General features: G+C 43.8%; 1 protein-coding gene across 2 annotated transcripts in view; it reads left to right on the plus strand.

Moving 5' to 3' along the window:
* Positions 1 to 500: 500 nt before the first annotated feature.
* The window catches only part of EPYC (epiphycan), a 43707-nt gene continuing 19497 nt past the window's right edge, over positions 501 to 24710 (plus strand). Inside the window, exons 1-2 of one of the 2 annotated variants that reach the window (XM_084811780.1) lie at positions 501 to 677; positions 3326 to 3507. In XM_084811780.1, coding sequence (XP_084667906.1) covers positions 3340 to 3507 — 168 coding nt within the window. In that variant the 5' untranslated portion in view covers positions 501 to 677; positions 3326 to 3339. Of the gene's footprint in view, positions 678 to 3280; positions 3508 to 24710 lie in introns of those variants that run through there. The other variant, XM_084811778.1, reaches the window with a different exon arrangement.

Below are 24710 nucleotides of genomic sequence, written 5' to 3' on the forward strand. Positions count from 1 at the left end.
ATAATCAGTGAAAGGGAAAATCCTTTTGGTCATTAGGCAAAACTTGTTGCAATGTTTTCAGTTGGAGAGAGTTGTGTCAAATGACATAGCAGTGAGCTCTTTGGATGGCCTTGAGCAAGTCATTTTCTCTTAGCCTCAGTTCTTCATATGTTTAATCAGAATATTAACCTGTCTCTCAAGTTCCTTGCAAAGATGGTGAGATAATTATTGTAAAGCACTTTGCACAGTAAAAGTCCAGTTGGTATGATAAAATACAAATAAATAATGTTGTAAAGAATAAAATAAGTATCTTTGTACACAATACAGGCAATGAGTTTAATTTTTCCTCTTTACTTTGCTGTTATACTTATAACACAGAGACTTCAATATTCAAAACTTTATGTTTATTCTTGGAAATGCTGAGAATGAGGAATTAGCTGATGCAGTAATGAATTTTAAAGTACATCCTCTTCCTTCAGAAATGTTTTTCTCCCTGTTACAGCATTACCTTTTGCATTCAGGGTTCTTTCAGAAGATGTGATGTGAAGGTGTTTAAGCATCAAGACATTTCTGAGGATTAGAGCTTACTGTACCACCCTCCCACAATCCCGGCACCCCTCTGCCATTGGATAGGGTCAAATACCACAGGCTCTGTATTCATAGCAGCTCTGTGCCATTTGAGAAAGCAGGAGCCAAAGGTAAGTTTTCTGTTTCTTTCTTCACTGATTAGTAAACTAGATTTTTTGAAACAGAACTTACATTTAAAGTTATGTATTTTTTAATATTTTGAGAAGAATCATAATTACAAATATGTACTTTTTGTTATTTGCTTTTTACTTGACTATTTCTTAGTGCCTTCCTGTGAGAAGTACATAATTTTCATCAAAATATTTGACAGCTCTTGTAGATGCCAATATAATTACTGTACGTTCCAATATTTTGCTTATAAAAGAAGTACAGACTACAGAGGCACACAGATTTCACAAGCAGGTTTAAGCAGACCAGGCAGATTTGCAGGTGTGTGTGTAATGAGGCATATAATAACATTTATATATTGATACATAGGAATTATATAGTTAACTTACTTAAGATGAAGACTTCACCAGTCAGATATGCTACTAAACTATCAGGTAATTTTCAGAATTACACTTGTGAATAATTTTCAAAATTATCAGTGTAGTAATACAATAATAACTGGAAAATTAATGGTACTTCATAATGTTCTTTTTTACCACCTAGGTCCATACCCTTCTAGAAAAAAAGGCAGTATATTTCAATGGGTAGTTCAATGGATGTTGATATGGAAGAGACCTGGATTCAGATGTATCTCCAGTCATGTGTTCCAAACACAATCTCTCAGTCTCAGCTGTCCATTGTTACATTTAGATCAAGGATTTACTTCAGAGGGTGTTTCTGAGAATGTCAAGAAAAAGGTTGTTCGAACACTTTTCAGATTAAAAGTTCTAGACAACATGAACAGTACTAATAATAGTAATAATACAATAAGAACTAGTAAGAATCAATACACATTTTGAAATGATAAGTGAATAGAGAAAAAATGGCCAAGGTAGACTCTCCTTACTTATTAAAAAAATTAGCAAATCTGTCAAGCACTGAGAGGGTCATAAAGCAGAGAATATCAACATTATATATCAGTAGAGATGTTTTTGGCAAAACCAGAACATTGTAAATAAATCAGTGCTAGTGTGTAATACAATTAACCCTTGGTTAAGGGAAAAGAAACTCAGCTGCCTGTAAGTTCTGTCTACTAGCTAGTTAAAAAAAAATTAAAAGCTCACAAGAGAAAAATGAGTGCCTTGTGCTGTTCACCATTCCCATTGGAATTTCATGCCTTCATGTGTAAACCTGCTTCACAAAGGCCTTCTTTCAAGAGGTGTAATATCAGTTTGCTCAAGTCTAGGCAACCTCAAAAGAAAAAGGGTCTCATGAATTTCTAATATACACTGTGTGCTACTCTTTAAGCACAGCTTATCAATGAATAAGAAAGAAGTCATGGGTGAAATCCCCAGTTTTTAATACAATAGATCTACATACATATTTATACTCTTTTCTCCCCTGAGCAGTAACTCTGCTTTTCAATGTATGCTGTATGTGAATAATGGGATTTTATGGGGAATATTTAAAATTTAAAATGGGTTGCTTTAAAATTAGGAGGGGAGACTGTTAATGTTCAGACCACATGGCTCCAATCCAACAAAAGTTATTTCTCCTTAAGTTGCATTAACATCAGCTAACACCTGAGACTTGCAACTAACAAACCATTTTGACATCAGTTTGGGTGATTAAGTTTAGTTATATTGTGGCCAATGTTTTTCATAAAATTCAAAACCAATGGTCTAATTCTGCTTTAGATTTCAAGGAAAGAAGGTAAAAATTATAGACACAACCCAGCCCAACCCTGCATGTGAAGGTCAGGGTGCAGAGGCTGTGTAAGCCCAAAAGAACATCCTTCATGGGCATTCACATTGCCACTGGCACCTACATCCAGCCCATTGAAACAGCAAGCACATTAGAGTCCACTGTGGACTCAGCCACTACTATGAACATGCTAGATGAGTTCTTGGTGTTTGGGCAGCATACCTCCAGCCAGGCATCCAATGGCCTGAGCCCAAATGGCCTGAGTACAAACTTGCACAGGTTACTCCTGTTCGAATCATGGCGTGCTCCAGTCATGCCTCACAGCCAAACTGTATCCGTGTGCGTGTGCTGTGGGGATCCCATGTCAGGGGACCATCTGATTCTGTGGGGAAGCATCCCTTACCAGGAGTGGCTACATTATTAAACAAGAGTCCAGTGTCTTGCACAAAGCTGAGAGGGAAGTGGACACAGCAACCATACAGTGGCCTTTCGATTCCAGCAGCAAAGTGCTGATTGCTGGATCCAGGTGATCACTCCCACTGCTCTACCCAAACTACTCTTCCAAGGCCCCAAAACATATCTTGGTGATGTGACCACTCCAGGAAGAGCTGCAATCTTTCCCTCCATCGTGGATGCTCCCTACAAGGTGCAACTGGCACAAAGGTGGAGCACAGCTATGCACCTGGACTTCCCACTGCCAACACAGATATGCATTGAAGCAGAATATATAAACAGAAGTAGCATTGTTTGAAAGAGCTACCACACGTAGTGAAAATAAAGGGGGAAATTATTCTGAAGTGCTGCCCTTCTACTTTTCAGCTCAGTTTAATTGACTGAATATGCACATAGAATTATCTTAATTGCATCAGAATGCTACGAATATTGTTCAATATAGCATAAATCTAGTATTTCATAGGATATCTATAATTTGAATTTTAATCATCAGTTTTCTGCTTTCCTCCTCTAGGAAGAGCTTGAAGAATGAAGGTCTTTGCAAATATTTTCATGGGATTATTTATCTTTGATGCTATTGTGGCTGCTCCTACAATGAGTTCTGTAATTTATGATTCTGAAACATATGATGTTGCATTGGAAGATCTGGATAACCTATATGACTATGATGAAAATCTATCTGTTGATCAGGCACAGGTAAGTCCAAATTTTGCATTTTGCCTTCTTGCTATATAAGATTTCCATATTTTTGTAGGGAGGGGAGAGGAAGATATAGGTTGCCTGCTAAGTTCTTGCATTTTCTTTTACCTTTAATGGAATCAAAACACGATTCAGACCACAGTCAGCCATTTCTATGGTTCTGTTGGAGGATCTCATTAGAGAATCACTGGGATATGACATGCTGGGTTAAAATTTAATAAAGCAAACATCGGTTGCTTCACCTGTTAGCACAGAGCCAGTTGGCATTAACTTATCTGCTGATACAACATCACTGTAATGATGGCATAATACCACGTATTTTAACAGCACACCAGAATATCAATCAGGCTATCGATGGCTACTAGTCTTGATGGCTATGTGCTACCTCCAGTACCAGAGGCAGTGAGCCTATGTATGCCAGTTGTTGGGGAACATGGGTGGGAGGGTGCTGTTGTGCTCATGCCCTGCTTGTGGATCTCTGGTCGATAGCTGGTTGGCTGCTGTGTGAATGGAATGCTGGACTAGATGAACCCTTGGTCTGATCCAGCATGGCTCTCCTTATGTTCTTATGTAATAGTCAGTGGTCCAGTCCATCTTATGCTTTTATGAATAAGTTGGGACAGAGCCATCAGGGACTCAAATGTGTTTCCTGATTTTACATTAAATGAGTATGGAAAGATTATTTCAGATTTCAGACATGAGCAATGTTTCAGTACTGCCAAAACACCACAAGAAGAAAAGCAAAAACGATAACTTTCCCGCACTCATCTTTTCTTTCTGTTAATTATCTATACGTTTTCCAAATGAAAAGATTAAGTAATCTCTTGGTACTCTGATTCTTCTTGGCAATATACACAAGGAGAAAAAATACATATTTTCGTTAGATGTAGCTTTCTAGTTTTCAGTATCTCCCTTCTAACAAAAGTATATACTTTTTTGTGTGTGCAATATTTCACAGTTCAGGATATCTACCTGTTAAATCATCATCTGTATATCACTGTCCTGAATGTTTTGATGAATTGTATATATTTTTGTTCTTGAGGGGCTGTTACAGCCTTTGGTGCAAGCTTTTTTCTGTCAAAGGCCACATTCGCTCATGGGTAATCTGTTGGGGTCGGGGCCCACATCAGTGGTGAGTGGTGCCAAAGCCTGTGATGGGAAGGGTCGGAATCAAAAGTAGGTGGATACCACTTTTATTTCTGTCTTCCTCTTTCTGCTACTCTCTTTTCTCTTCCTTTTTGCCTCCCCCTTTGCTCTCTCTCCCTTTGCTCTCCTTCACACACAGGCTGCCAGAGAAGGGAAAGACTGTTCTTGCCAGAGGTCTGAACTGATCTCATGTAGAGGAGTTTGAAAAGCTGAGGACTGTATGAAATTAGGCTGAGGGCCTCATCGGCCTAGGGCTACAGGTTGATCAACCCAGTTATATACAGTGTATAACAGTATGAACATCCGCAGAATCAGCTCCATGCCAGTTGAAGTGAAGAAAAGATTGTACCTGAGCCAGTGTGGTAGTAATTACAGTGTCCGTCTAGGATTGTGAAGACCCCTACTAAGTAATGACTTTCACTGGTTCACTTTGGCCCAGTGACTATCTTTCAGCCTAACCTGCCACACAGGGTTATTTAATGATAAACGGAGGGGAAAGCCATGTATGCTGCATGTGGTTCCTTGAAGGAAGGATGCAATGGAAGTGTAATAAATAATTCCACCCCTTCTTTGTAAGAAAGAAGACAAAGTATGCTTGTCAGCTCATGTGAAGCAACTGGTATGTGTATGAATTTGATACCCCCTATGAAAGTACCCCCTGAAATAATTTCAAGCAAGACTAGGCATTCCTTTTGATGGAAATGGGGTTTTCAAGCTTTGAAAGGGACTACGCTGGAGTGCCTACCAGTCATATTGGCAGCAAGTGGTGGCGTTACAGAGAATACATAAAGGGCATCTTCCTAAGGTCATTTGGGTCAAAGACCAGAGCTTGGTCACTCAAGCTCAGGGATTACACAGCTTCCTTACAACCTAGCCTTTGGAGCTCCCCTGAGCTGTGCTCTGTATGATTACCTCAGGGACTTCACACAGCTTCCTAAATTTTTAAATGCCAGCCTCTGGAATGGCTTTTTCAGAGAACAGTCTATTTGAGCTGTGAATAGTGTCCAGGGATTGTACCAAAAATAGATGAAATTTTGCAGGACAATTGAAAACTCATTGATCATGTGTGTGCAAATCTTGTTTTATATTCTGAACTGCAGAAAAAACGTCTTGGAGAGATGGCACTCAATTCATAATACATCTGAGCCTTATGTGCTAGATTATATTTTGAACCAGGTAATTATGAAATTTAGCAACATCTTTACTTTCAAGATAGTCTCTGTGGGGAAATAAACAGAGATGTGTGAAGGTAGACAACAATAATATAATGGTGGAAAAATGCTGAGGAAGAGCTACATAGTTTAATCTTGGACAGTTTGGGGCAATAGACTCTTTCTATGCACGATAAGTCAGAGAAGAAAGTCTGGCTAAGTGGCTATATTACACAAGATGCCTATGACAGTAAAATACAATTCTAAAAGAGCCTGAATGTTTGCTTTTCTCATATTATGAGGAAATTGTTTTTCTCTCTGTGATTTTTGCTTGAGGTAGATTTCTAGGATTTTTGCCATAGTGTCAGCGGGGGGTCTTTTTTCCATGTTGGAATGCTTCTTATGAATGAAAAGAAATTAAATAAATCTGACATTTTATACACATCAGGAATTTTCTGTGAACTCTCTGTACTATGTTTCTTTTCCTGCAGATGATGTATGTTGGTATCATCCTCCAGGTGCTAAGGGAAATTTGCAGCTTGTGCAGTTTTGCAACTGTAGGATGATGATGCTTCTGACATCTCCCCTTTTATGTTGCTCTCTCTTGTATCTTTGTGATCCTTCCAGATAGGAAGCTGACAGATGGAAACAAAAGTCTGGGTTTACTTTAATATTCCTGTTGCAAGAGCTACAAATAATACTAGAGTGGAAAGTACTAGAAGTTTACTATTCTGCAGAAATGTGCAGATGAGGTGAAATGTTGGCTTTAATTTCTCCTTTACTTTCCAAATTTTAGGAACTTGGACTGCTTCTTTTTTAAAGTTTTCATCCTAAGGGAGCTTATTGTTCAAGAGAGACTTAAGGCAAGAAAAGCTGTCATTCAAGTAGATAATTTATGTGGCTGTTTCTAAGCAGAGACAACAGGAAAAAGGAAATGTTAAAAGAAAATAAACATGGGAACAAGGAAGAGACGGTTAGGTCCAGCAGGAGAAAGAGACTAGGAAGGAGTGCAGTTTAAGGGGTAGTTTATATTCATTTTAACTTTTGAGAAGAGCTTCAAAATGTTCTTCAAAACTTACAAAATGTAGGGGGGGTTGTTATCATAAATATTTCTCATTAAGGTTGGTACATCAGATTTATCCTGAGCATGTAGCCATGTTAGTCTGTAGCAGATAGAAGATCCTGCTTTCTATAGAAATGCCAATGTGGACACATTTTTAATGCCTCTCACTCAGCACGTGACACCTGATATGAGAGCTACCATAATAGTGTTCCAGTAGGCTTAGTGGTTAAGACACTGAACTGCAGACTGGAAGGTCAGCAGGTCAGCAGTTCGAGACCTGAGTGCTGTGTGACGGAGTGAGCTCCCGTCTTCAGTCCCAGCTTCTGCCAACCTAGCAGTTCGAAAGCAAGAAATTGCAAGTAGATAAATAGGTACCGCCTCGGCGGGAAAGGTAACAGTGTTCCGTGCACCTCGGTGTTCAGTCATGCCGGCCACATGACCACGGAAGCATCTTCGGATAGCGCTGGCTCTTCGGCTTAGAAACGGGGATGAGCACCGCACCCTAGAGTCGGACACGACTGGTTGGGGACACCTTTACCTTTTTAGAAAATATAAGCTCAGCTACATACCCAAGAATGAAAGGGTGTAGGACTTCCCCTTTTACACACTTTAACTAGCCTTAGAATAGTGGAGAAAGGATTTGCAGTGTCAGGCAGGCAAGTATGTGTGAAAGCAAGGCAGGCCACTTACAGGACAGAATAGGATACCTTCCGTTTCAGTCAAGCTTCAAATTTATAATATAAAAACCATGCATATAATTTATGAATAACAGAAGAAGACTATTTGGCGTATAATTATTGGGATCTGGTCTAAGTCCTGTCTTATAAATGAGAATAATTATTGTGCTACTCTATTTCATCAGAACTTCACCCATTCTTATTATGTATGAAAACAGAGTATCTGGGATAGGAGCCCACAAGGATTTATTAGCCTATAAGGACTTTCAGAATAGAGTGATGTGAGACTTCCTCCTTTGTACTCTCAAACAACACACAGATGTGAGGAGGGGTGTTTCCAGTGGCAACCACAAATCTGTCTATGTTTATAAGGATGTGAGTTTCACTTACTGCTATGTATTATTCTCTCATGCATACATAGGCTGAGATGTATTCATGAATACTTGTCTTACTTTATTAAGATCAGAGCCCTCCATCTATCCAAAGCTGCTGGCAAGAGCCAGGCAGAGCAGAAGTAATGATGGAAGCAATTTCAGCTCCTGTTCCTCCTTAAAAAAAAAAAAAAAAAAGCTATTTCAGTTACATGGGCCTCTGATCCTGTCTAGCTGACTTACAGGCAGTGGGCAGGGATGGCGATGAAAAGCCTGTATGATCCTGTGGAGCCATACCTCTCCCCTCCCCTCCCTGCCCACCAGCCCGCCCCCCTTTTACCTTTTCTGAGATCTTCTGGGGTTGCTCAGCCGCTTTCCACAGTGACCGCACGGGGGTGGTTGTAGCATTATCTACAGCCTCAGGAGTTGGTATCCACCAGTTGGAATCCTAGGGACCATAGGATTTCCCTGCCCGTTGTTCCTTCACTACACGTCATTGTTATCTCTTTTTATATGTCTTCTTTGTGCATCTGATAAAGTGTGTCTTGCCTACAAAAACATAAGTGCCCGTAAGATAGTTTTGAAGGAACCACAGGACTCTTTGTATTTATATCAGTTTCAGTCTAGCTTAGACCCAACCAGTATTTCCAATACTTTCCCATTATCTCATAGAAACAACCCTTAGACCGGTGTGATAAAATGAAAGAACAAGGACATCAAAGGAGCTATCCTAGAGAAAATGGCTAATCAGTAAGGGAACCACTAGGCACTAGCTCTCTTTCATAGAACCTTTGAAATTAAATTAGACCTCTTAGATTTTGCATTTTAAATTATTTAAAAGAATGAAAATTCTAGTGTAATCACACTGATTAAAGGGCACATTTAAACATGATCATTTTCTCTTCCTCAAAATTGTACAAGATAAATAATAGCAGAAGGGATAAAAATAAAAAGCTGACTAAATGAGAGAAAAATGTTTTCAGCTGTGGTAGTACATGAGATTGATTTAAGCAGAAAAACAAAACTATAGGGAGACTTAAGACTGTGTCATGCAATACCAAACATTACAAAACATCATATTGAAGTAATATGTAGTGATTCTACACATATACAGAAGCTGGGAAGCAACAATTGGATGTGGATTGTTCACACTGTGAACAATCACTTCAGAAAAGGTGTTTAAAATTCTGATTATGATTATGATTATGATTATGATTATTTTAAATCACTAATTCTACAATAGAAAATATCAGATCAGACATATATGTTGTGCAAATTCAACAACTATACACAAGCTAAGTAGCTGAAAGTTTTGTATTTGAGGAATGAGAATTAGGATTTGGATCATGGTGGGACGTTAGAATAGGTGTGCAGAAGTTAATGGAGCCTCATACTGCTATCAATCCCCCCCCCCCAGCTGTCTCCCTTTCTCTGTGTTAGGGTCCAGGGAAGATAAGAACAGTGCAAGGGAAGAAAGGGCAAATCCTTCAAATCTTTTATGGGGCTACGAAACCAACCAGCTCAGGTCTAACACAGATTCAGCAAAGCAATTACATTTACAGCAGCACCTCTAGCAGCCATGCAGTTTTCCAAGCCCAGTTATGATAGGTGATTGCCAAATCTGTTCTACAATTAGAGCTTGACCTGACAGAGAAAATTGTGTGACTCTGAGCTACATGGGCCTCAGTGAAGAATTTTTGACCAGGTGATTTTCATGTTACTTTCAGGTCTTCACATATACATTGTGCCCTCTGGCAGGAGTGGAGTAAGGGCAGAGTGGGGGGAACATATGGTTCACAGAACCTGGATAAAAAGCAGGCTCCAACTTCACTGCATACAGCTCCACAGTGGCAAGGCATGGCATATGAGCAAGGATCCTGTTTATGACAACCTGAATGCTGACAGAATTGCTTGCCCTGGCCCATCTGCTCAGTCATGTTGGGAAGGTGGATAAGGCCTACGTTGTTCCCATGATTGGTACCCAGCCACCTAGGGGCATGGTTATGGTGTCAGCCCTGAACTAGGCTGGCTCATCTCCCATATTCCTGAAGCCTCCTGTGTGAGTGAGCAAGGAGCCCCTCTCCCGCACTTTTTCTCAACTAGAATCATAGAATAGTAGGGTTGGAAGGGGCACACAAGGCCATTGAGTCCAACCCCCTGCTCAGTGCAGGAATCCAAGTAAGAGCATCCCTGACAGATGGCTGTCCAGCCTCGTCTTGAATGTCTCCAGCGTGGGAGAGCCCACTACCTCCCTAGGTAATTAGTTCCATTGTCGTATTGCTCTTACAGTAGGGATGTCAGAGCATTCAGCCACGGATCTCAGATTTCAGCCCCCCGAAATCTGTGGCGGAACAAAGCCCCCCACCCCCCAAAAGGCGCGTGAAACAGAGAACTTACCTGGTGCCGTTTGCGCTGCTTTGTGAATAGAGGCCACATGTGTGGCTGGTATTCACTTCCCCATTAAGGCCGTGATAGGCTACGTAAATAATTAGGTAGCCTATCATGGCAAAAAAAGGAACACAAATGGCAGCCACCGTAGCAGCCGCCATTTGTGCCCCTGTCTTTCACCGTGATAGGCTACGCACATATTTACGTAGCCTATCACAGCCAAAAACATGAAGGCAAATGGCGGCTGCCGTAGCCGCCGCCATTTGCATCCACAGGCTTCACACGCCTACGAATACACCCAGCTAGTGGCTCCACAGAGTTGCTGCAGAGCGGAGCTGGCCAGTTTAGGACTTCAGGGGGAGATGCAGAGCGCCTTCCCCCCACCGCGAATCACCCCTGTGAAAAGGTAAGTGACTTTCATACATCCCTATCTAACAGTCTGGAAGTTTTTCCTAATGTTCAGCCGGAATCTGGCTTCCTGTAACTTGAGCCCATTATTCCATGTCCTGCACTCTGGGATGATCGAGAGGAGATCCTGGCCTTCCTCTCTGTGACAGCCTTTCAAGTACTTGAAGAGCGCTATCATATATCCCCTCAGTCTTCTCAAGGCTAAACATGCCCAGTTTTTTCAGTCTCTCTTTTAGGGATGTACGAAACCCCTACCTGGCTCTGCGCTGGGCAATCTGCGGAGGGGGGGAGGCGCTCCGTCCCTCCCCCTGGAATCCTCGACAGGGGGGGGAGGTGCTCCATCCCTCCCCCTGGAATCCTGCCCAGCCGGCTCTGCTCCGCGGCCAAGCTGCAGAGCCACTGGCCACCTCCGGCCGTCCGCAGCCGGACATCCGGCCGCTGGGCAGCCCTGCAGGGATGCAAATGGCGGCTGTCATAGCCGTCGCCATTTGCGTCCCTGTAGTGAACCGTGATAGGCTACGTAAATATTTACGTAGCCTATCACGGCAGGGGGGAAAACCCCATGCCGTGATAGGCTACATAAGTATTTATATAGCCTATCATGGCACGGGGGAAAAAAACCCAGCATACGCAAATGGCGGTAAAAAGTAAAAAGGTAAAGGTGTCCCCAACCAGTCGTGTCTGACTCTAGGGTAAGATGCTCATCCCCGTTTCTAAGCCGAAGAGCCAGCGCTGTCCGAAGACGCTTCCGTGGTCATGTGGCCGGCATGACTGAACACCGAGGTGCACGGAATGCTGTTACCTTTCCCGCCGAGGCAGTACCTATTTATCTACTTGCAATTTCTTGCTTTCGAACTGCTAGGTTGGCAGAAGCTGGGACTGAAGACGGGAGCTCACTCCGTCACGCAGCACTCGGGTCTCGAACTGCTGACCTGCTGACCTTCCAGTCTGCAGTTCAGCATCTTAACCTAAGCCATGGTAGCCGCCGCCATTTGCGTACACTAAGTTTCCCCCCCCCCCGCCATGATAGGCTACGTAAATACTTACGTAGCCTATCACGGCCTCCGCAGGGATGCAAATGGCATGCCTGCATTAGCCGTGATAGGCTGCATAAGTATTTATGTATTTATGTAGCCTATCACGGCTATTGAGCAGAGGAAGCGAATGGCGGCCGCAGGACAGCTGCCATTCGTAAAGCAGGGCGGACAGGAACAGGTAAGTGCTCCATTTTGCGCGCCTTTCGTGGGGTGGGGGCGGAGGAGACTTTGTCCGAGGCGCCTTTCATGGGTTGGGAGGGTGGGGGCTTCATGCACTGGCATTCGGCCTCACCGAGATCCCTCGCGGAATTCTCTGACATCCGTACTCTTCATAGGGCTTTGTTTCCAGTCCCCTGATCATCTTTGTTGCCCTCCTCTGAACCCTCTCCAGTTTGTCTGCATCCTTCTTAAAGTTTGGTGCCCAGAACTGGACACAGTACTCCAGATGAGGCCTGACCAGTGCTGAGTAGAGGGCAACTAGTACTAAGGATGTCAGAGAATTTCTCCACGAATCTCAGGGAGGCCGAATGCCAGCGCATTTGGCTCCCCAAAATTGGTGGAGAAATGGTCTGCCCCCCCCGCCCCCCCCGGGACGGGACTTACCTTGTGCGAATGTCCCTGGCGGTGGCGGCTCCGGCGGCGGTTCAGCGGCGGTGGCTGCAGCGGCCAGTCTTCCGACCGGCTGCTGCTGCTGCCATTTCCAAGTTAAAAAAAAAAAAAAAGTGATAGGCTACGTAAAGATTTACGTAGCCTATCACGGCTAGATTTTTAAAAAACACCGTGATAGGCTACGTAAATGTTTATGTAGCCTATCACAGCTGAGTGGGGAGGAAAAAAAAAACCGCATGTACGCAAATGGCGGCGCCCATGGGCGCATTCCTTATTTTGGCATGTCTAGTCTATGTAAACATTTACGTAAACATAAACATAAACATTTACGTAGACTATGGCGAAAATAAGGGGAACGCAAATAGGGTTCAGCTAAGTGACTTTCGTACATCCCTAATTAGTACTTCCTGGGATTATGGATGTACGAAAATTTCGCCACAGATCTCTGGGAGGCCGAATGCCAGCGCATTCAGCCCGCCGAAATCGGTGGCGGAACGGCCTGCCCCCCCGCCTCCCCTGGGATGAGACTTACCTTGGGCGGATCTTCCTGGCGGCAGCGGCTCCGGTGGCTGCGGTGGCTGCGGCAGCCGGTCTTCCAACCGGCCGCCACCGCCGCCATTTCCAGTTTTTTTAAAAAAAAACATGATTGGCTACGTAAAGATTTACGTAGCCTATCACGGCTAGGTTTTTTAAAAAAACTGTGATAGGCTATGTAAATGTTTACATAGCGTTCCTTATTTTGGCACGTCTTAGTCTACGTAAACATTTACGTAGACTAAGACAGCGAAAATAAGGGGAACGCAAATAGCGTCTGCTATGCTATTTGCGTTCCCCTTATTTTCACCGTCTTAGTCTACATAAATGTTTACGTAGACTAAGACGTGCCAAAATAAGGAATGCAAATGGTGGCGGCCATGACCGCCGCCATTTGCATACGCACATTTTTTGTTTTTTTTTCAGTCAGCCATGATAGGCTACGTAAACATTTACTTAGCCTATCACGGCTGACTGCAGGGACGCAAATGGTGGCGGCTACGGCCGCCGCCATTTGCGTCCCTGCTAGCCAGCGGCCGGATGTCCGGCTGCTGGCAGAGCCGGCCGGCAGCTCTGCAGAGTCCCTGCAGAGCACAGCCGGCCAGCCAGGATTCTGGGGGGGAGGAACAGAGCGCCTCCCCCCCCAGCAAGGATTCCGGGGGGAGGGATGGAACACCTCCCCCCCAACCATAAACATAATCCGCGAAAGGTAAGTGCCTTTCGTACATCCCTACCTGGGATTTGGAAGCTATGCTTCTATTAATGCAGCCCAAAATAGCATTTGCCTTTTTTGCAGCCACATCACATTGTTGGCTCATATTCAGCTTGTGATCGACAACAATTCCAAGGTCTTTCTCGCTTATAGTGTTGTTGAGCCATGTATCCCCCATCTTATAACTGTGCATTTGGTTTCTTTTTCCTGGGTGCAGAACTTGGCATTTATCCCTATTAAATTTCATTCTGTTGTTTTCTCCCCAGCGCTCCAGTTTATCCAGATCACTTTGAATTTTGTTTCTTTCTTCCAAAGTATAAGCTATCCCGCCCAATTTTGTATCATCTGCAAATTTGATCAGCATTCCCTGCACCTCCTCCTCCAGGTCATTCATAAAAATGTTGAAGAGCACTGGGCCCAGGACTAAGCCCTGTGGTACCCCATTCATTACCTCTCCCCAGTTTGAGAAGGTCCCATTGATAAGCACTCTTTGAGTCCAATTCTGTAGCCAACTGTGGATCCACCTGATCGTTGTTTCATTTCATCTATCGCACTTTGAGCTAGTTTGCTCATCAGGATATCATGGGGCACTTTGTCGAAAGCTTTGCTGAAGTTGAGGTATATGATGTCTACAGCATTCCCACGGTCCATAGGGGAGGTTACTTGATCAAAAAATGAGATTAGATTCGTCTGGCAGGATTTGTTCTTGACAAATCCATGTTGGCTTTGAGTAATCACTGCATTGTTTTCAAGGTGCTTACAGATGGATTGCTTTATCATCTGCTCCAGAATTTTCCCAGGGATGGATGTCAGACTGACTGGTCTGTAGTTCCCAGGTTCCTCCTTTTTACCCTTTTTGAAGATAGGGACAACATTAGCCCTTCTCCAGTCATCTGGCCCTTCCCCCGTCCTCCATGATTTCTCAAAGAGAATAGACAGCGGTTCTGAGAGTTCTTCTGCCAGTTCCTTTATTACTCTAGGATGCAGTTCATCTGGCCCTGGAGATTTGAACTCATTCAAAGTAATTAGGTGTTCCTTGACTATATGCCTATCGATCTCAAGCTGCAATCCTGCCCCTTCAGCCTGTACTTCACCTTTGCCAGGGGGGTCATAGACCCTCTTTTGGGAGAAGACTGAGCCAAAGTAGGAATTGAGCACCTCTGCCTTTTCTTTGTCATCTGTTATCATTTTGCCATCCTTATTTAATAGCTGAACAACCATTTTTTCCCTCTGTCTTTCACTATGCACGTAGCTGAAGAAAGCCTTTTTGTTGCTTTTAGCATCCCTCGTTAACTTCAGCTCATTCTCAGCTTTAGCCTTCCTGACACCATCCCTGCAATTCTGTGCTACCTGCCTGTACTCTTCCTTTGTTGCTTGGCCTTCCTTCCACTTCCTATATGTGTCCTTTTTTGTTTTTAGGTCATCTCTAAGCTTTTTGTGAAGCCACATTGGCTTCTTCTGTTGTCTTCCACCTTTTCTTCTTGTTGGAATTGTTTGTGATTGTGCCTTGAGAATTTCCTTTTTTTAAAGCTCCCACCCATCTTGGACTCCTTTTTTCATTAGCGTCGCTTGCCATGGGACCTTACTGATCATTTTCCTGAGTTTATTAAAATCAGATTTCCTAAAATACAGGTTACACGTTTGACTACAATCAGCTTCAGCTTCCCTTAGAACCAAGAACTGAAGTACAACATGGTCGCTTTCCCCCAGAGTTCCTGTAATTGCTGCTTTATCCACTAAGTCATCTCTGTTGGTTAGGATCAAGTCAAGGATAGCCGATCCTCTAGTTCCTTCCTCTACTTTCTGTAGGAGGAAGTTATCTGCCACACAAGTCAGGAATTTCCTGGAGGGGCCATGTTTTGCAGAATTTGTCTCCCAACAAATATCGGGGAAATTGAAGTCCCCCATTACTACTACATCATGCTTCCTTAAAACATTGGCTATTTGCTTTTCAAAAGTTTCATCCTCATCTTCTCCTTTATTGGGTGGCCAGTAGTAGACTCCGACCACCAGGTTCCTTTTATTCTTTGCTCCATTCATTTTGATCCAGATGGTCTCGATGGGGCTACCAAGCTGGAAACTAAGGATCCCACTTGATGTTCTAGTAGTTGTGAGATGCTTCAGTACTTGTGACAAAGACTTAAATGGCCTCATAGGAGCAACAGAGCAAATATATACACCAAAGAAATAGTTATGAGGAAGGCAAAAAAAAACCAGGACCAGGATAGTCAGTTATGATCCTGGATAAAATTCCTCCCCAAGACCTGTCAAATGGTGGCTAACACTGGGTTCATAGCAATGTGCAACATAGCTTACTCTGCTGTTGTAACACAATTTAAAAGAGGAGTTGGGTGGGCCAAGAATGCAGTGGCTGGTTCCATGGAATCCCACCCCTGTATTTGCAGACCAAAGGGAAGATGTTCTCTTTCTGGTCTGCCCAGATCAATCCGAGTTCTCTCCTGATGCTTTCTGATTGGCTGGGGGTCATGGTAGCTCAGACCACACCACAGCAGCAGCAAGCTGCCCATTGTTGGTGGCTGCTAGGCATATAGCGTATTTCCTCCTTCCCACCCCAACCCTCAACATGGGCTCAAAGAGGGGACCCAGCACCAGCAGGGACTGTGGCTTGTAATGAATCTATGAAACATTTGAAACTACTTTAGCAATCAATAACTAGGGATGTACGAAAGTCACGTACCTTTGCGGAGCTTGGATTTGTGGTGGGGGGGAGGAGCTCCGTCCCTCCCCCCAGAATCCTCCCTGGGCCAGCTCCGCTCCAGAAGCGGCTGCCATTCGCAAGTCAGCGCGGACAGCAGCAGGTAAGTGCTCCATTTTGCATGCCTTTCGTGGGTTGGGGGGGCAGGGGCTTCGTTCCGCCATGGATTTTGGGGGGCCGAATGCACTGGCAATCGCCCTCACCGAGATCCATGGCGGAATTCTCTGACATCCCTATCAATAACATGACTCAGAGCTGCTACCAAAATGTGTAATATTAGAAAGCTTGTTTCATAATTTGCTTTCGGAAGGTATAGCTCCAAATATAGGTAATGGTGAAATTCTGATTACCAAAGGAAGGAAAATGAGCTTCCAGGGCCATCAGCCACAGAAGGTGATTTCTGCATTCGGCTGTTTATATGGAGCCATGTACACAAGCAGATGTGCTTGGCCTGAAGAATTTGCATTCTCAACACATATTACATAAATATGTCATTTTCTGAGGGTTTGGGGACCTCAGGTTGTCTGGGGATTTTGCCAGGGTAAGCCAATAGACACTTAGTAGAAACCACTCAGGAAACCATTTTAAAATGTAGTTCCTTTTCACTAGAAAAAAATAGAAAAGCTGTCTCTTTTGAAAGAAACTGTAAAATATCTGATATGTTAAGGGAAAATATTTGAATGGAAAGCAGATACTTGACATGCTCATACTGATAAATAACTTTTATTTAATATTTTATTTTCCCAGCCATTCTAGTCACAGTTTGCAACTGAGCCTTGATTAAACATTACATAGAAATTCTAGGTAGTAATAGCAATATCCCCCTTCATGGATCACTGCCTTGTTGTGGCGAAGGGGCTTGCGTAACTCAGTGAAGCCATAAGCTATGCCGTGCAGGGCCACCCAAGACAGACAGGTCATGGCAGAGAGTTCTGACAAAATGTGGTCCACTGGAGAAGGAAATGGCAACCCACTCCAGTATTCTTGCCAAGAAAACCCCATGGAACGTATCACAAGGCTAAAAGAGATGACGCCGGAAGATGAGCCCCTCAGGTCGGAAGGTGTCCAATATGCTACTGGGGAAGAGCAGAGGGTATTTCCAAGTAGCGCCAGAAAGAGTGAAGCGGCTGGGCCAAAGCCGAAAGGACACTCAGCTGTGGATGTGTCTGGTGGTGAAAAGAAAATCCGATGCTGTAAAGAACAATATTGTTTAGGAACCTGGAATGTCAGATCAATGAATCAAGGTAAGCTGGAGGTGGTCAAACATGAGATGGCAAGATTGAACATCGACATCTTGGGAATCAGCGAACTAAAATGGACAGGCATGGGCGAATTTAATTCAGGTGACCATCATATCTACTATTGTGGGCAAGAATCCCTTAGAAGAAATGGAGTAGCACTCATAGTCAACAAAAGGGTGGGAAAAGCAGTACTGGGGTACAATCTTAAAAATGATAGAATGATCTCAGTACGAATCCAAGGCAAACCATTCAACATCACAGTAATTCAAGTCTATGCCCCAACCACTGAGGCCGAAGAAGCTGAGGTTGATCGGTTCTATGAAGACCTACAACACCTTCTAGAACTAACACCAAAAAAAGATGTCCTCTTCATCATAGGGGATTGGAATGCTAAAGTAGGAAGTCAAGAAATCACCGGGATAACAGGCAGGCATGGCCTTGGTGTACAAAATGAAGCAGGACAAAAGCTAATAGAGTTTTGCCAAGAGAACACGCTGATCATAGCAAACACTCTTTTCCAACAGCACAAGAGGCGATTCTACACATGGACGTCACCAGATGGTCAATATCGAAATCAGATTGATTATGTCCTTTGCAGCCAAAGATGGAGAAGCTCCATACAGTCAGTAAAAACAAGACCTGGAGCTGACTGTGGCTCAGATCATGAGCTGCTTCTTGCAAAATTTCGGCTTAAATTGAAGAACGTTGGGAAAACCACTAAACCGTTCAGGTATGACCTCAATCATATCCCTGATGAATATACAGTGGAGGTGAGGAATAGATTTCAGGGATTAGACCTGATAGACAGAGTGCCTGAGGAACTATGGACGGAGGTCCGTAACATTGTTCAGGAGGCAGCAACGAAATCCATCCCAAAGAAAAAGAAATGCAAGAAAGCAAAGTGGCTGTCTGATGAGGCTTTACAAGTAGCTCACGAAAGAAGGGAAGCGAAAAGCAAGGGAGAAAGGGGAAGATATACCTGACTAAATGCAGAGTTCCAGAGAATAGCAAGGAGAGACAAGAAGGCCTTCTTAAATGAACAATGCAAAGAAATCGAGGAAAACAACAGAATGGGAAAGACTAGAGATCTCTTCAAGAAAATTGGAGATCTCAAGGGAACGTTTTGTGCAAAGACGGGCATGATAAAGGACAAAGAAGGCAGGGACCTAACAGAAGCAGATGAGATTAAGAAGAGGTGGCAAGAATACACAGAAGAACTATACAGGAAAGATCTGAATGTCCCTGATAGCCCTGATAGCCATGATAGTGCGGTCACTGAACTTGAGCCGGACATCCTAGAGAGTGAAGTCAAGTGGGCCTTAGGAAGCATTAGTAACAACAAAGCTAGCGGAGATGACAGTATTCCAGCCGAGCTATTTAAAATCCTAAAAGATGATGCTGTTAAAGTGCTGCATTCAATATGCCAACAAATCTGGAACACTCAACAGTGGCCGCAAGACTGGAAAAGGTCAGTTTACATTCCAATTCCAAAGAAGGGCAACGCCAAAGAGTGTTCAAACTACCGCACAATTGCACTCATTTCACATGCCAGCAAGGTGATGCTCAAAATCCTACAAGCTAGGCTTCAGCAGTATGCGAACCGAGAACTACCGGAAGTACAAGCTGGGTTTCGAAGAGGCAGAGGAACTAGAGATCAAATCGAATTCCAGAAAAACGTCTATTTATGCTTCATTGACTACGCTAAAGCCTTTGATTGTGTGGATCACAACAAACTGTGGCAAATTCTTAAAGTGATGGGAGTACCAGACCACCTTACCTGTCTCCTGAGAAACCTGTACGAAGGTCAAGAAGCAACAGTAAGAACCAGACATGGAACAACCGATTGGTTCAAAATTGGGAAAGGAGTACGACAAGGCTGCATATTGTCACCCTGCTTATTTAACTTATATGCAGAGTACATCATGAGAAATGCCGGGTTGGATGAATCAGAGGTCGGAATTAAGATTGCTGGGAGAATTATCAACAACCTCCGATATGCAGATGATACCACCCTAATGGCAGAAAGCGAAGAGGATCTCAAGAGCCTCTTGTTGAGGGTGAAAGAGGAGAGTGCAAAAGCTGGTTTGAAACTCAACATTAAAAAAACGAAGATCATGGCATCTGGCCCCATCACTTCCTGGCATATAGAAGGGGAAGAAATGGAAGCAGTGACAGATTTTACTTTCTTGGGCTCCAAGATCACCGCAGACGGTGACTGTAGCCATGAAATTAAAAGACGCTTGCTCCTTGGGAGGAAAGCTATGGCCAACCTAGACAGCATAGTAAGAAGCAGAGACATCACCTTGCCGACAAAGGTCCGTCTAATCAAAGCTATGGTTTTCCCAGTAGTAATGTATGGCTGTGAGAGCTGCACTATAAGGAAGGCTGAGCGCCGAAGAATTGATGCTTTCGAACTGTGGTGCTGGAGAAGACTGTTACGAGTCCCCTGGACTGCAAGGAGGTCAAATCAGTCCATCCTAAAGGAAATCAACCCTGAGTGCTCATTGGAAGGACAGATAATGAAGCTGAAGCTCCAATAATTTGGCCACCTAATGCGAAGAGAAAACTGCCTGGAAAAGACCCTGATGCTGGGAAAGACTGAAGGCAAAAGGAGAAGGGGACGGCAGAGGATGAGATGGCTAGATAGCATCACCAATGCAATGAATATGAACTTGAGCACGCTCCGGGAGAGAGCGCAGGACAGGAAGGCCTGGCGTGCTATGGTCCATGGGGTCACGAAGAGTCGGACACGACTGAACGACTGAACAACAACAATAGCAATATCATCATACACATCTTGAGAAGCATAACCAGTAGTACCCAATCAAATATAAAAGACCCCTAAAGCCTATCAAATAAATTCCTCAATTCTATTTGAGAATCTATAAGAACATGAGAAGTGCCCTGCTGGATCAGACCAAGGGCCCATCTAGCCCAGCGTTCTGTTCACACAGTGGCCAACCAGCTGCCCATGGAAAACCCGCAAGCAGGACATGAGTGTAACAGCACCCTCCCACCCATGTTTCCCAGAAACTGGTATATATAGGCATACTGTCTCTGGTACTGGAGGTAGCATATAGCCAACAGGACTAGTAGTCGCTGATAGCCTTCTCCTCCAGGAACTTGTTCAACTCCCTTTTAAAGCCATCAAAATTGGTGGGCATCACACAACGTCTTGTGGTAGTGAATTCCATAATTTAACTGTGCTGTGTGAAGAAGTGCTTCCTTTTATCTGTCCTGATTCTTCCACCAGTCAGCTTCATGGGATGACCCTGGGCTCTAGTATTACGAGAGAGGGAGAAAAATGTCTCCCTATCACATTCTCCACACCATGAATTTTTTGTACACCTCTATCATGTCTCCCCTTACTCACTTTTTTTCCAAGCTAAACAATATCAGCTGTTGACTGTTGTATCCTTCCCTCATAGGGGAGTTACTACAGTCCCTTGATGATTTTAGTTGCCCTTTTCAACACAATAAGACCACAGTAAAGTTCAACTTACTTAGAAAGTGCTTAAATCCCATTTATTTCAGTAGAAAGAGTTTAAAATGAGCTTAACCCTTTTATTGACATTACTGGAACTGAAATGTAGTTAACTTTATGTCTGCAACACAACATGCCAGGGCCCATAGGAAGAAAAGGATGACAGGGCATATATGGCAGGTTCACCCAGGCCTGACACTGAAAATAATGACCATTGCATAAGGTCAAGGTCCATCTGGGGAAGGGGAGGGAGAAAAGAGCTCTGCATCAATCCCATGCATACAGCTGTAGCCATGATGCTATGCTCTGTGTGTGTCCCTAAAACAAGGAGGTGTTCCATGGTGTAGTGGTGGGGGAATGCAAGGGAGTGAAGCTCTGGGACTTTTTCCAGAGTAGGAGCAATGTCATCATCTGCAGCAGTGCCAAGGTAATTGACGGAGTCTCCTTGCTCGGACAAGTGAACGAGATGATAATAAGGGTTTACTATTGTTTATGACAGATTAGGAGGACAGAGGAAATCAGAGAACGAGGTAAATAGCCAAGATTGCTTGCAGTTCTAATGAGAAGTTAAAGGTTTTATTTCCAGTGGCTGAAGCCCTTTTGTTAAAGCTCAGTGTGTTCTACAAGTAGGGATGGCAGAGAAATCCGCCACGGACTCCAGTGTGGCCGGATTCTTTAGAATCCAGCCCCCAGAAGTCCGTGGCAGAATGGACTGCCCCCCCGCCACCCCGCGAAGTCCAGTAGGGACGGAACCTACGTGGTGCCAGCCGGTCTGGGTCCGTCCACTGCCGTCCGCAGCCATCCACTGCTGGGCTGTGGATGCAAATGGCATCCAGCATAGTGGACGCCATTTGCGTCCCTGCCAAGGACAGGGACGCAAATGGCGTCCGCTACACTAGTCGCCATTTGTGTGGCAGCAGCCGGAAGGCCAGTTGCGGACAGGCCTGGGCGGCGGCTCCGTGGACTTGCCATGGAGCGGAGCCAGCCGGGAAGGATTCTGGGGGGAGGGATGGATCACCCCCCCCCCCAGCGGATGCCCCGGACCAGATGGGTGAGTGGAGTTCATACACCCCTATCTACAAGTCAAGCCTCTGAAGTCAGAAGTCAGCACTACTGAGTTCAGCAGAGCTTATGCCCAGGTAATGATGCAAAGGACTGAAGCCATGCCCTGTAAGCTTAACTGTGACTGGTTTGTTTTTATTAGTGGTTTGTTTTGGATGTCTGTGCTTTCTGATGAAGTTTTTAACCAGAGTCTTAGTTCCTTTGAGTATAACTAATAGAAAAGCTGTGTGTGTGTGTGTGTGTAGATAGATTTCATAGATTTCATTGAATCATAGGGTTGGAAGGGGCCTACAAGACCATTGCATCCAACCCCCTGCTCAGTGCAGGAAGCCTGATTCCCAGGCAGTCTCCCATCAAAGTACTAACCAGGGCTGACCCTGCTTAGCTACTAAGATCAGACTAGATCAGGCACATCCAGCCCTCTACTCTAAGATAGATAGATAGATAGATAGATAGATAGATAGACAGACAGACAGACAGACAGACAGACAGAGGCATGGCTATGGATTCTCCTTGGGGGTGTGGCTTGTCAGCTAATCAAATTTCCACTTCATTTTTGTAAACTTTTGTTATAACGAAGTGTAACAACTTTTTCATCATAGTTCAGATCCAGATATACAAATGGTTCCTAACATTTGTACCCATGGTTTGTTGTTGGGTTGTGAACTGTGGGTTGTTTGTGGTTAACAAACCATGTTTTGTTAGCGTGGCTGGGTTCAGACAACATGATAACACATGTTTCAATGACAACCCACAGTTCAACGACAACCCACATTCAACCCATACTCAGCCCTTGAGTGTGGGTTATCATGTTGTGTGAACTCAGGCAACATGTTAAACAACAGTTCTCCCCCCATTCCAACTTTATACTCCCTTTACATATGAAAAATAATTTCTACTGTATGTTTATTTGGGGGGAGGGGAATGATTTCTTAGAATAGCAGAAGAAATTCACAAAGAGGGGAGAAAACAATACATGTACTGCTTTTGTCCCTACAGTATCAAATTTCTGATCATTTTCAAAAACAAATAAACATTTGGAAGACAAAAAGCTATTTTGTACGTTATCAAACCTAGAAACATCTTTGCCTTGTTAAGCTCTTGTTTGATCTATCAAATATATAAAACACAGAATAGTGTATGGCTCAGGATAATGGTAATAAGAAACAGACCCTTTTTTTTTAACCTCTGGGGCACATTTTCACATTGTGTATTATGGCACAGTAACATACGTATCAGTGTTTTTAACAGTTGCTTTAATACAGTTGTTATTAGATTGATGTCAACAAGACAAAGGCAGAATACAATTTTCTTGACAATCATGTGATGCTTAAGATGTAATTGGTCAAGAAGAATGTCCTTGATTTCATTGTCTGGAGTGGCTTCTGCGGTGTTTACTTTTGAAGAGATCACTTTGCAAATTTGGGAATCCCAGTAGCTCCTAGTTGAAGAACAAGTGATGAGCAGCATGAGTTCTTGCCTTGCCAAGATACAGCCATATAGAGGGTTCACAGGTGATGGACCTGGTAAACTCAGTGTAAACCGTTCACACTACACCCGTGAGCGATTGTTAGTTACATTCTAGTTTCCTTCAGCAGAATCTTGTTCCTCTTTAAAGGCTGCAGGTATGATATTTCATCCTGGATCAACTTAGATATTGTTTCATCAGTGTTTCCTTGTCTTGTCTGGTTGCTTTCATTCTGGGATGAATTTGCACCCAGAAGCCCATGCACCTAGCAAATAATCATTATTATTATTTTGAGGGGGAGAAACCCTTCCATTGCAATGAATATGGACTTGAGCACGGTCCAGGAGAGAGCACAGGACAGGAAGGCCTGGAGTGCTATGGTCCATGGGGTCACGAAGGGTCGGACACGACGGAACAACTGAACAACAACAACAACAAACCCTTCCATATGTAGTGTCAGGGATGGGGGGGGGCAATATGTGTAAACACAGTCGTTGTGAAAGGAAGTGGCAGGACCAGGGAGTAAGAAATTAGTAAATAAAAATAGTAAAATGAGATGAAGAATGAAAGAGTGTTGCTGCTGTCATGAAACAATATGAGCTTCGGCTATTGAGCAATATAGAAGTGGAGTGGAGTGAATGAATGAATGAATGAATGAAATATTTCAGAAGGAGCAAGGAGCAGGTCTAGGTTTTTGGTCACATTTTTGGTCACATTATCCAAGAGGTGCAAAGGCTTACTATATGTGTAGATGTTTCCCACAAATAAAGAACAAAGCAAATAAAATTAATAATGGTTGCACCCTGATGAGATGGAAGCCTCCAAGGTTGGAGACTTCCACATATCCAATGTCCTGCCAGGCCGAAGCTGGCAGGGCAGGAAGAGCAGCAGAGGTGATCTTTGCCTCCCCATCCTCTGATTGCTGAATTTTTTGCTAAATGGGTTTTCCCCCCAAGGGCCCCAACCCCATCTAGCAACAGTGCTTGAGAGAGGAGGGAAGGAGGCTCATATCCTGGCCTCTCTGGTCTCCTCCCTTCCCTGCCTACCAGCATTCCCCCTTTTCTCCCTCTCTGAGGTCTATTTTCTGATCTCAGAGGCCAGCCAGCAGGTTTCTTTCCACACCGGCTGTGAGT

This window comes from Heloderma suspectum, chromosome 7 (assembly GCF_057233095.1).
Source record: "Heloderma suspectum isolate Gila_16-S chromosome 7, 16-S_ref, whole genome shotgun sequence".
Classification (NCBI taxonomy): Eukaryota; Metazoa; Chordata; class Lepidosauria; order Squamata; family Helodermatidae; genus Heloderma; species Heloderma suspectum.